The sequence below is a fragment of the Mauremys mutica genome, chromosome 10 (genome assembly GCF_020497125.1).
Source record: "Mauremys mutica isolate MM-2020 ecotype Southern chromosome 10, ASM2049712v1, whole genome shotgun sequence".
Classification (NCBI taxonomy): Eukaryota; Metazoa; Chordata; order Testudines; family Geoemydidae; genus Mauremys; species Mauremys mutica.
The window spans coordinates 32,823,902-32,837,094 of NC_059081.1; the positions used below are offsets into that span (position 1 = coordinate 32,823,902).

The 13,193-nt window shown below is 41.4% G+C and overlaps 1 protein-coding gene across 1 annotated transcript in view; it reads left to right on the forward strand.

The window, feature by feature from the left end:
* The window catches only part of SLC4A10 (solute carrier family 4 member 10), a 191,642-nt gene that overhangs the window by 73,970 nt on the left and 104,479 nt on the right, over positions 1-13,193 (forward strand). Inside the window, exon 4 of the mRNA XM_045033036.1 lies at positions 2,659-2,797. Coding sequence (XP_044888971.1) covers positions 2,659-2,797 — 139 coding nt within the window. The remainder of the gene's footprint in view (positions 1-2,658; positions 2,798-13,193) is intronic.

The window sequence follows — 13,193 nt, forward strand, 5'->3', positions numbered from 1 at the left end:
TAACTTCTGTGTTGCCTTCTTGCTTCTTGCTCCCTCTTCATGTTGGTTTCCTGCTTCCTAAACTCAGTGTTGTAGTTTGCGTGCCTGTGTGTGTACACTCGTAGCACTTGGTGTGTGCAGTTACCCAGGGCCTGCTGTTACATACCTGCCATTTGGACTGTTATGATTTTTGTTCAGACTGTTGCTGAGTTAACAGGTTTGTGGTAATTACATGTTTTGATTGACTACCTACTTGCATGTCATGCTTTGATTTCCTTATGATTTGGGATTGCTGTTCTGGGATGCATCAGAACATAACAGTGGGCATGCCCTCTCCTCCCAATAGGACCCACAGGGTTCCTAATTCTGGAGAGAGCCTTTCTCAAAGAGAGGAAGGGAGAGACTTAGGGTTGCCAGCTGTCATATGACTTGCATCCAGCAGGGTTGCAAGGATTCCCCCACAGCTTACCTTCCTGGCTCCTGCAGGTTGTGAGGCAGAAGAATTGGGGGCACCCAACCTACCCCTCCTCTTCTGCTCTCTCTCTTCCACCTGAGTGTAGCCCACATGGAACAATTAAGAAGAGGCTGCTCCAGTGGTCTACCAGCAAGGGAGATGAGGAGGCTCAAAAGGTGTGATGGAGAATGGGAATGTAAGGTGGGGACAGAGACTGGGACTGGAAGGATGGGCACAAGATCAGGGACATTCAGGGTCAGAGGATGGCCAGAGATGCAGAATAGGAAGGCAGGGGCTGAAAGAAGAAAGAGAAAATGATAATGAGGAGCAGGGGCAGAATGGAGGAGGTTGCTCCAGATCTTGAAAGACCCCCACAAAAACAATTTTGCACCCTTCAGTTTTCCCATCCCACCCCCCATAGTCTCCCAGGCCCTAGCTCTCCCAGACTCTCCCTATCTTTCACCCTGACTTTTCTGAGCTGCTCCTTGCTCCCTCAACAGCTTCCACCAGCTTGTGAAGGTTAGGCTCCTGCCTCCCCCTCGCACCTGCTCACTCTGCTTGGGGAATTTATACCCTTAGGAAATGGCGACATGTTCTCACTGGTGAAAAATGTCACAAGTGTTGCTATTCTGTTTGGTAGCTTTGGCATTGGTGCCACAGAAGTGGGTATCTCTATAGCTGAATTCAGCCTACCACATCACTAGACTCCTTCAGCACCTCTGATCAGCACTTTGCTCTCTGTGCTCTGAGATTAAGTGCCACCTTATCAGAAAGACTAAACTTGCACAGGATGTGAGAGCAGACTGGGAGAACTAGTGTTGCTTAACCCCAGAATAAAGTGGTAAAGTAACATTTCAGTCAGACTGCACCCCAGGCACAGCAAGGCAGGGATGCTGGAACAATTTGTATAGTGAGGGTGCTGACCCTGCAAACCCTGCATATAATGGAAACCACTTCAAGCCAGGGGGTGCGTCAGCAACCCCAGCATCCCTAGTTCCAGCACCTATGCAGCAGCGTGTCTGCTACTCCATTTCTCAGTTGACTAGCAGCATGGCTCCTACAGGCACCCACAAAGGATTCTTGGTGGTTCTTTCAGCTGTGAAGTACGTTGTCAGAAACAGTAACTATACATTTCTGGAGATATTGGATGCCATCCACAGTTGTATGATTTAAGATTTGGATTTTATTAAAAATAGCTTTTAAGATTGTTACAGCATTTGAACCAATAAAACTGTAGTATGCAAACAAGCAAACTATGACTTAAGTCAAGTGCACTATGACTGCCTGAGTTTTCTCTCATATTTCAAAGCACCAGTCATAAGGGAAGAGCAGTCTGTCTCTGAGATAATCTACCTGCTGATTGGGCAGTGAGGAGAGGATCAGAGGGGAAAAGAAAGAAGGGAAAAGGTGGTGTGAAGGGAGGAGAGCAGAAGAGAGGATGAGAAATGGGGAAGTCAAGAATAGATAGGAAAAAGAACTGCTGGAATGGCACCAATTATTCTTACTGTTCTAGCCAGGCTGTCTGTCTGTCTCTCTCTCTATATTGTTTCTACCTATTTGGCAGGTCCAGCAGGACAATTTATGTCAGTGAATAGTGAGAGATTTGAAATTCATGGAAGGTATTTTCTTTTGGGACCTATCAATATAAGTTTAATGGAAAAAATGAATGCAAATGTAGTACTCCGAATTTGTGAACTGAGTTAAATTCGTAACATTAAAAATCAGGCCACAGTAGTTAGCTTGTCTGACACTTAGCAGTACTTGTGCTTTATTTTACCCTGTTAGGCTGGGTGAGACATAATTAAACCACATTTGTAAGTATCTGTATACTTCACATTGTGAAAAATGTGTTTGCCTGTTTTGGATATATTTATTTAATTAGAATACAGGTAATTTAGACTGAATAAAAAGATCTTAATAGTAAAGTGCTGTGTGCTCTACAGTTCATAGAGCATGAGTTAAAGCATGACTGAACTGGTAAGATGTGTGATTATTTTATGTATTACAATACTTGTTTGCGAAGGTTAATTATCTGGATAACAGACAGCTGAATAAGCTCATGAAATTCCAGTCATTTGCTTACTGAAGGCATATAAATGACTGTTCCTACTAATGTAAAATCATTTTGCATTTAATCCTTGCTGAAAAAATGCACATTAGTAATTCAGTCCAATCACAGTCTCTGCTGGCTATGTTTTTTTATGATATTTGTGTTTCCTCCCCAGACACCCCATCACAAAGGGTACAGTTTATTCTTGGAACAGAGGATGATGATGAGGAACACATTCCTCATGACCTCTTTACTGAACTTGATGAGATTTGCTGCCGTGAAGGAGAGGACGCTGAATGGAGAGAAACAGCAAGGTAAGTATTTCCAGTGATGGTCACTGAAAGTGTGATGAGACATTTCAAAGCTGTAGCAGGCCCAGGAACAGATTTTGGATACAAAGCTTAAACAAAAAAACAAAACAAACAAACAAAAAATAATTTAAATCCTTGTATAACTAGTATAGCCACAGTATCTGTCATTCCTTAAGACCCAGATGTTTTCATTTGGATTTAACGTATATAGGTCAGAATGAAAATTGAATGAAAGAATTGACGTAAACAAAAAATATCTATTACTTCTAGTAGTTAAGTAGACCCTTTTATTTATATTTTAGACCATCATTTTTACATGTATTTTTAAACTTACACAACCAGGAATGTATCCTTGAGAAATCCATGAATTGGCCTCTTTATTAAAAGATCACAGGAAAGAGGGAATAACATTACCATAGCCAAATTAAACTTAAGATAAACTCAAATATTCACAGAGACCAATCTTTAATGAGCAGATGCTCTGGAGACTTTGAATATTCAATGTTAGATCATTTCACTTCTGCAGAATTAAAATGTGGAAAGATTGCCTGCCCAGATTGTTTCTCTGCTGAAAGACATTAACATTGAATATCAATTACATAACTGCTTGTTTTTCTTCCTCGGGCTTCTCTAAGTGTGGGAGTCACTTACTTTATACCTGGTTTCAATGGGGCATGACATTTCCAACAAGTCTGGATTTTGGGTCTTACAATTTTTCTCCTTGGAATCGCTGCACCCTCTTCCTTTAGACAACTGCCACTAATTTGTTTAGTGTTCCTGGAAGGTGCCAGAGTGCCCAGAGATATCAGGGAAGATCTGTGGCTTCAATATGGTCCTGGTGGATCAAAGAGGCTGTAGATTCGGCCGAATTGACCAACTGAGGAGTCTATCTGGGATGGGGGGGGGAAATACCCAGGTGGTGGTATTCCGAGGGGCCAAGAGCAGTCAATAGTCCCTGTGACCTCACTGCAATTGTGTAAGCTCAGTGGGGCACAGAAAAATGGGTTCCCTGTGCCCAGCTCCTCCATTGTGTGTCCATGCAGGGGGCATCCACAATCTGTGCGTATGCTTTTTTCCATGGACTCCGGTAGATTACACCACAAAATTGATGTTCTATGAGTCCTAAAATATTCATATTCACAGTCAAAGAAAGAAAATATAATTTATCTTTTTTTCAAAAGGCCTGGGGAATGATCTTCATTTTACTCATACTAATTAAAGATGGTTTATATCTTGAAGAAAAAAAGTCAATTCTGTTCATAGTTACAGAATTTTTCAGCGGGGAAGTGAAACAGGAATGTCTTCTGGGAAGCATTACGGAAGCATGTTTCTTAGAAATTGTTCTGATTTTCATTTAACAAGCTTATAATCAAGACAGAATTCCAGATAAATAGTTGAAATAAAAAGAAGCATCCATTTAACTTGGTCTATCGTATGTCTGTTTTAATTGTCCTCCTTTCTCTTCAAAGTAGATAAGCACATTTTGTAGTGTACATATACACTAGTAAACTAATAAGTGTAATGAAGTGGAGTAGGTATTATATATTACTGAATACATCACTAATCCTGGAACAATAGGCTTTTAGAGTAAATCCTTGATCCAGCATTCAGTTCCAGTAAGTAGGCTTTGTTCTGGAGACAACCGTAGTCGTAGTAGTAAAATTAATATATAGAGCACTTTTCATCAGCAGATCTCAAAGTGCTTTGCAAAGGAAGTCAGTATTGTCACCCGCATTTTACAGATGGGGAATCAGGCACAGAGAGAGGAAGTGACTTGCCTACAGTCACCCAACAGGTCAGTGGCAGAGTCAGGAATAGAATCCAGTTATGCCAAGTCCCAGTCCAGTGCTCTGTACACTCGGACTCATTGCCTCGTAGGAGTCAGGAAGAGGAGGAATGATCCTGCTTTGAGCTGGGTTTGGACTAGATGACCTTCTGAGGTCCCTTCCAACCCTGATATTCTATGATTCTAAGGGGAAAGCATTTTCTCTGTCCCCTCTCTTATCAGGGAGGGATAGCTCAGTGGTTTGAGCATTGGCTTGTTCAACCCAGGGTTGTGAGCTCAATCCTTGTGGGGGCCATTTAGGGATCTAGGGCAAAAATCTGTCTGGGGATTGGTCTTGCTTTGAGCAGGGGGTTGGACTAGATGATCTCCTGAGGTCCCTTCTAACCCTGATATGCTATGATTCTAAGTCAGGGAATGCCTGTTGTTGTAGCTCCTGCTCTCTCCCCCCTCATAGGGAATGACTAGTGGATTTGCATAGTGGCAAATTCTCCAACCCCTCTATTCCCTCCTCAGCTCACCCTCACCCCCCTGAATACTGGGTATAGCTGAGCTCCAAAGAACACAGCTCCATGGCATGCAAAGGGCATAGGGTACGAATGATGTGAGGGAGCCTCAGGGAGGTGCTGGTTCCTCACCCTTGCAAAAGCAAAATTCCATTTGTTCCACTGTAATTAGGGACTACTGTGGCTGAAGAGGGGTGTGTGTGTCAAGATTACCCTTTGTAATATTGCCACAAAGGAATGACATAAGAATGCCCAGTGTTTCTGATGGATTTTTGACTCTGGTGTTAATGTAATCATTTTAGAATATCTTCTTTTTATAAACATGAGTTATTGTGTATTTACTGTTTGCACAGGACCATCAGTGTGCTAGGTACTTTAAGACCAGCTAACAGAGTTATTGTGTAATTGTCACAGAGTGTGGGGGAGTCAGGGCCTTGCACCCCCTACTTCCTGTGATTCACCATGGCTCTCAGCCAGCCAGTAAAACAGAAGGTTTGTTAGACGGCAGGAACACAGTCCAAAACAGAGCTTGTAGGTACAGACAACAGGACCCCCTCAGTCAGGTCCATCTTGGGGAACAGGGAGCTTACACCCCAGCCGTGGGGCTCAGGACCACCTCAGTCAGGTCCAACTTGGGGAGCAGGGAGCTTAGACCCCAGTCCTGGAGCTCCCTCTGTTTTCCCAGCCCACTCCAAACTGAAACTCTCCAGCCCCTTCTCTGGCCTTTGTCTCTTTCCCTGGCCAGGAGGTCACCTGATCCCTTTGTTCTCCAACACCTTCAGTTGGCACCTTTACAGAGGAGGGGCCCAGGCCATCATTTGCCAGGAGACAGGGTGTCGGCCATTCTCTGTGCAGACACCATCACACTGGCCCTCTCAGGCTCTGCAACAATCACACACCCTTATCCTATCACCTAGATACTTAAGAAATGCATAGGGGAAACTGAGGCACCCACACAATATTCAGTGAAAACATTATGAACATTCCTACTTCGGCACAGTAATAAATTGCCAGAAAAGGAACGCCAAGAGCCCAGTCCAGCTCCCATCAAACTCCATGGCAGATTCACTATTGACCTTAATGAGCACAGAACAAGCCATCAGATAGTTACATATGCATTTTACCAAGAAGAGGTGTGGTGAATCTCTGGTGCAGTATGTCTGGACCCTTCTACAATTCCATTTGATGGAGCTTGCATGCACAGTCATTATTCTGGAACCTTTTATAAATGTTGTGTGCAAGCTGTGTACGATTAATTGAGACATTTGCTGCTCAGTTAGTCAAAATGGTAGCAGCTATTGAAGAGGAGTGTGGGTAAGATTTGGCTGAAGCTCAATATCTGGAGGAAGAACAGAACAGATTTATCTGAACAGAGGGAAAGGACTTAGCAAGCTGCAGTGGAGGAGTTAAAGTGGCAGACGCTCAGTTGTGTTGTCTCAAAGGCAGATTCCAATCCTAATGAGCCCATCAATACAATATTATTCATACAGAACATTTTTTATGGTTAATAATGGTTTGGTATACTAACCATTTAACTATATTATTAAACATAAATAATTGGATTATTTCTTTTTTGCAACAGGCCACATGGCAACAATAATTATGTACTATTATTTAGAAATCAAACATATACAGGAATTAAAACATCATAAAGTAATCAGAACATTTGTGAACATTTCGTGAAAGCAGGAATCTCCTGTGTCAGCCCTAAAGTGACCCATTTTGCCCCTTTAATGATGATAAGGAGGAAGAAATGTGTCCTTTTGGTAAATGACATTCAATGTTACCAATAGAATAATTTGCACAGATGACCCGGCTCTACTGTTGTGTACAGAACGCTTGATTTATATGTCCTATAAAAGTACTTAGTGCACTTGTAACCCACACACCTCCTGGGTGTGGTGTTCTGTCCCCTCTAGTAGCACCGCTCGAGGCCTCTTAGAGATTAATGAGTCTGCTGTAGCCTTAGCTAATAGTCAGATGGCTTTTAGCTCATGCAGTGGAGGCTCATACGTTTAGCTCCAGAGGTCCCTGGTTTGATCCCACCCACCGGGGTGTCGGCATTACAAGTGAGGGCTTGTCCAGGATATCAACTGGGAAGTCTCTGAAGCTCAGGACACACTTCCTCAGCTAGGGGAAGCATGTAACCCACACACCTCCTGGATGTGGTGTTTTATCCTTTCTAGTGGCACCAAGACCACTTAGAGATTAATGAGTTTGCTACAGCCTTAGCTAAGGACCATGTCGCTTTTAGCTCATGCGGTAGAGGCTCATGCACTAAGGTTCAAAGGTCCCACGTTCAATTCTGCCTGCTGACGACTGGGGTCTGTCAGTGTTACACACACATTATAAAGAAACAAACCTGGAGATAGTAGTTAGACTTATAATACATACACAATAGTGAAACAGCATGTTGCTCTGTCAGAACTGTATGTATTTGATTGATAAATGTTATTGAAGTTCAAGTCTATCGAACCAGCCTTTTGCATTGCTGAGTGGGACAGTGGTTTAGATTTCCCATGGTTGAACTTCAAAAAGTCATCCCAAATTTGAGTGCTTATCTGAGTCTTTTCAGATCTCTTTAGTCTGCCTATTTGTAGGTGAAATCTCAGGAGAACGTCCTGTCTCATGAAAGCACTTCTGCTTCTGGAACTGACCGGAATATAGTAAACCACTGCAGTAAGAAGTTAACCAATTTTTTAATATCTTCAGAAGAGATTAAGCCTATTTTTTGATGAAAATTATGATCTCTATTGTTATATAGAAATCAGTTTTCCCATCCATAGTTTTGAGAGATAGGTAGCTAACAGGTGCATTGGTTATGACATGAATGCCAACCGATAATCGCCGATAGGGCGAAATAAAACCCCACTTTCTCCAAATGATCTGCACTTCCTTCCAAAGACATGAGGTCACACAACTTGTCTCCCTTTGTCACTTCTGGTTTTTCTCTGAGCAGTTTGTTTACTTTGGTTCATTTTCAAATTAAAACTGGCAAAAGTTCATGTCAAAACAGGTACAGTTTGTAGGATTATGATGCCTGTGCTAGTCAAGCAGGTTGCAAGTGATAAATACTTGGGGAGACACAGCAGCTCTGAAATAGATATTACTGGGCCCCATAAGCCTGATATTTTGCACTGAAAAGTTATGGCAAAGAATACTACAAAGTGTTCATATGCTCTATTTCATGCTATACTATGTACAAAATACCTGATACATTTAAAAACAGTGACTTTTTTTTTTAAATTGGACAGTCCTGTTAGCACTTTGGTTCTATAACAGATTGTCACCATTGGCGAAACAGTTGAAGTATTTTTTATTTTATTTTATTTTGTCAATCTTGCCTGTAGGAGAGGTCATACATTTCTTCCCCGCCCACCTCCCATGGCTAAAGAAAGTGTCAAGCTGCAAAAACTGAGCATGGGTTTTGAACACTCCAAAATTTGTATTTCTGTTTTTATTCAGCCCACTATAAAAGAATGGGAAAACTTGGATCCAGGCCTTGGTTAGGATTTCTAAACCTTTTATGTTCCTGAAGTTTGGAGATAAAGTCAGGGATTTGATAAAGACCCAACTCTGGGCTATTATTCCTTTTCCTCTTTCTTTCTTTCTTTCTTTCTTTCTTTCTTTCTTTCTTTCTTTCTTTCTTTCTTTCTTTCTTTCTTTCTTTTTAAAGTTCACCAAATACATTTGCATAAAGATTAGGTCTTTGTTCCTTTTAGAGTTTCTGTTACTGATGCTTATTCCTTGTTTTAAGTAATAATCTCCTGACGTGGTTAACAAGCATCACATGAGGTAGTGTATCCAACTCAAAATATAGAGAAGAAAACCAGTCCAGGAAGCATTTCTTAGAAGAGATGGAAGACTCCCCTCAGAGCATGGCATCAGCAGTGTTGTGCTACTGTAGCCTGCATCAGAACCATTAACTGGTAGTGCAAGAAGAAATCTTAAGAAATAAAGATCATTTTCATACAAATATTTTTAGAACTAAAAGCAGAAAGGTGGGAATCTTACTGTTAGAATGAATTCAGATTGACTTGGATATGATCACTGACATATATGGAAAACTGCTGATAGACCTTATGCATAGGATAATGACACAGTGTCTATTGAGGCATCTGAAGGCTCTGTGTTAGGACCATTCTTATTTAATATGTTGATCTAGAAAATGGATTAAAAATCATGTTTACATGCAGACACTACTATGTTAGGAGGAGTTGGGAACACCCAAAAATGAAGACAAAGTAATAATGCAAAAGGACCTAAGGAGATTAGAAACATGGATGGAAAATAAACTGAGCCTCAGTTTGTTAAAATGCAAACTAACACATCAGAAATAAGCCTCATAAAATGCAAATATTCAGGAGGAAGAAGAATCCTGGAAAGCAGTAATGTTAAAAATATCCTGGACAACAGGTTAGAAAGAGTATCTGGGCAACAAATAAGGTCAATGCGGTTTTGGGCTGTAAACACAGAGGCACCACTTCATAGAGTAGGGAGGTAAAAGTCTCTTCTTATATAGTGCTGGTGTAACTGTGCCTAGGCTACTGAGTTTATTTTTGGATACATCATTAGAGAGAGATACTGATTTACAAAAGAAGATTCTAAGAGATATGAGATATAATCTGAAATATTTTATGACATTATATATATAATGAGAAGGACCAATGCAAAGATGCAGGTCTTCCTAAACTGCAGACTAGTTATAAAAGAAACAAAGTTCAAACTAGTTTTCATGAGATACTCTGAAAGCAAAAGACACCAGGCAGAATGTGATTGAACACGCAGTATAGAATGCTAAATCTGATCTCAACTATATTATGAGGAGTTTGGCCAATCCCACAGAATGTGGAATATTACAGTTTTCACATCAAGTTCTACCACATCATATGATTTTTTCTGACAGTGTCTGATTCAGTTGGTGTAATTTTGTGTGGAAAAAGTACACCTGTATGAAAACCATTGCTTTGGACTAATCTAGAAAAGCAATAATTGCAAGTTGAAAATGAAATCTTAACACAATATTCTGTTGTGAAATAGAGTGACAACTGTACCTTGATATAATCATGTGTGACCAATCGCTAATTGTAAAGTCATAGAATCCATCAAATTTATAATGACAAACAACAGTTAATGTTGGTATTTTAGTGTGTGGGGTTTTTGGTGCTATATCACCAAGCCTGCTTTATCAAGTCAATGTTCATTATAGAGAACATTATATACTACGCATCTACCCATTCCTTGATCAGAAAACATAGAGAGCTGAATAGTCCAGGGCATACTCAAGAAAAACATACCAAAGAGTGTACTCAATTCACATCATGTTCTGTGTGTGTGCTGTTTTTGTTTCATGTCCCATGCAGGCCTTAAGGGAGTTTGGAACTGAATGTTGAAAAGGTGTCTCAGAAGACCAAAAGCCTGGAAGACTATAGATGCCTGTGGGTTGTGTCTCAAAAAATAGTATAGTGATCCTTAGGTGCAGAAAAAAATCAGTAGAAAACCACCACCTCATGGCTGATAGAATATGGAGATTAACATTGCCTAGGGTATTCACAAAAAAGTGTTGGGTGATCAAAGATAAGCAATGAAGCAGAATAGTTTGCATTCAATTTCCATGTTATGATTAAACCACTACCTCTGGAACTGTAATTGCAAATTTTATCTTTTTTATGGCCTCTTGAACAAAAGTGGATCTTTTCAGCCCCTTTCCTCTGTCCTCATTAGACATTTAATTAAAAAGTGTCCCCCCCAATTTAACTGAGTGTTGAAGGAAACACTCAGGTACACTTACTCCAAAACATAGTGTCTTGCCTTCATATATCAGAGGGGTAGCCGTGTTAGTCTGGATCTGTAAAAGCAGCAAAGAATCCTGTGGCACCTTATAGACTAACAGACGTTTTGCAGCATGAGCTTTCGTGGGTGAATACCCACTTCTTTGCCTTCATATAGTGCTTCTACAAGTAAAGCACTAGCTAGCAGGAGCAGCTAATTAACTTCAGGTTCCCCCAAGATTGTTTCTGAAGCTTAACTGAGTGACACCTGAAACACAAAACAGGCAGTTTCATTTTCTGACTAACTTCTGTGGGTGAAATTCAGCCATCTACAGACTCATGACAGAGTCAGCCCAAGACTCATGAAGCATTCAAGTGATTACAGGTTTAAGTGGGAATTAAATAGGACGTAAGCCTTGAATTAGCCCCATCTATTCACGGATGAATTTCACCCACAGATGACATTTTGAAAATGAAATTAAATAGCCTGTTTCCTTTTTCAGGTTTTATTCCATTAAACTTCAGAACCAATCTCCCTTTATAGTGTTGCAGTGGAATATACTAATGCAAACATTTGAGAACTGCATGCTTTGTTAATCTCACCTCAGTCAGGAGTCAAGTGATAGCACAGGGAATCCTGACGCCAAAAATCAGTTTTGTTTGGTTAAAGCAAGGCCTTGCAAAATAACTTTTTCACGGGAAACTCTTAAAACATTTTAGGGTGGTTGGTCCTCACAAAGAATTTGTTTTGCAAAGAGCTGTCTTCTTTTGGAAGAGGTGCAGCAAGGATCTGCCTCTCTCACTCCCCTCCTTCCCCACTCCCCATTTGAACTCTTGTCTGTGTCTATATACAAGGTGTAAGGTAGTAGGGAAATGGGGCTCTTATTTATAAGATTAATGACAAAATAGAATAATGTCATGTAATACGGAGAGAGTTTGGGTCATATTTTCTTCTGGTGTCACTCCACTGAAGTAGTTACAGTGAAACCAGCAGAGAATTTGACTGTTTATCTCTCTCTATAAAAAAATGCAGATGGCCAATTAAAATTTTCATTAGATGGCTAACAGAGTGTTTTGGAGAGAGCTAGTGTAGCAGTCTCAGACTTTTTTTCCCCTAAAGTGTTTACTAGTTTCTTGTCTCCTGTCCAAACTTTATTCTTATAGGCAGAGCTGATAGTGTTGCCTAATACTTTCCATATTTTCAGTTTCATATAACTTTCCCAGGCTCTAATCACTCTGACTGAAATGTCCCACATTAGGTGTCTGAATTTTGTTTGAAAAGTTTCAGCTAAAATAGTTCAGGTGCTCTCAAGAATGAAATTAGAGGAAACATTTTTGCACATGTTAAAAAATTCTTAGTCATTTCATTTAGAAGCTCTAGTACCTCTATTCTTTTGAGCAAGGTAGTTTAAATTTGGCCCGGGGGAGTCTTTGTGTCAAAGATGTAACTTTTGCTGCCCATGTGGAAATTTAGCCAAGTTTTAAGCCTTTGAAAAATCCCACCTTGCATATGCTCAGTAGAGACTTGTTAAAGTTTAGAAGTTAAGTTCTGTGAATATTTCCTCTGTACTTGGCATGGTCCAGCCTGAAGGTGCAGGGGGCTGAGCAGGTCTTTCTCTGCAAATGCTGCTATTGGCTGATGTGAGCCACTGTGACAAAGTATACTGTAACTGAATGCAGGGAGACTGTTTCCATGCTTTGCTGGTGACCAGGCAGCATAGAGGAGAAAGATGGAGTGAGTTGACTGGAATATAGAGGATGAAGTGTGAGGAGTGAGGTGTGGGGAGGGCATGGAGGAAGGAGATGAACGGGTTGCAAGATCTGGGATGGGGTGGCCAGTGGAGGTGGGGAGTGGTCAGGAGTTGGATAGGAGCAGAGGGAGAGGAGGAGGTTGGGGATATACAGGTGCAGAGGGAGAGGAGAGCAGGAGCCAGGGAATGGAGTTGTGAAGGACCAGAGAGGGAGGGAGGCATGAGTTGGGGGAATTGGATAGCAGAAGAAAGAGAGGGGGCAGGAGCCGAGGAGATGGGTGGTGGATAGAACCAGAGGTGGTGGCGGGCAGGACTTGGGAGAGTTGGATAGGAGAAGAGGGTGGAAGGTAGGAGCTTGGGATGGAGGTGGATGGGAACAGGGGGAGAGGGAGCAGGAGCTGATCTGTGTGTGGGGGGGAAGGGGCGGTTGGAGGATGGGATGATGCATAGGAACAAAGTGGGCCTGGGGCAGGACATACAGGAAGGGGGAGCAGAGACAGGTTTGGTGGGGGACATGGGCAGAAGAGTATATAACCAGGAGAGCATGCTCTGTTCCAAAACTTGGAAATGAACCCAGGAGTCCTGAGT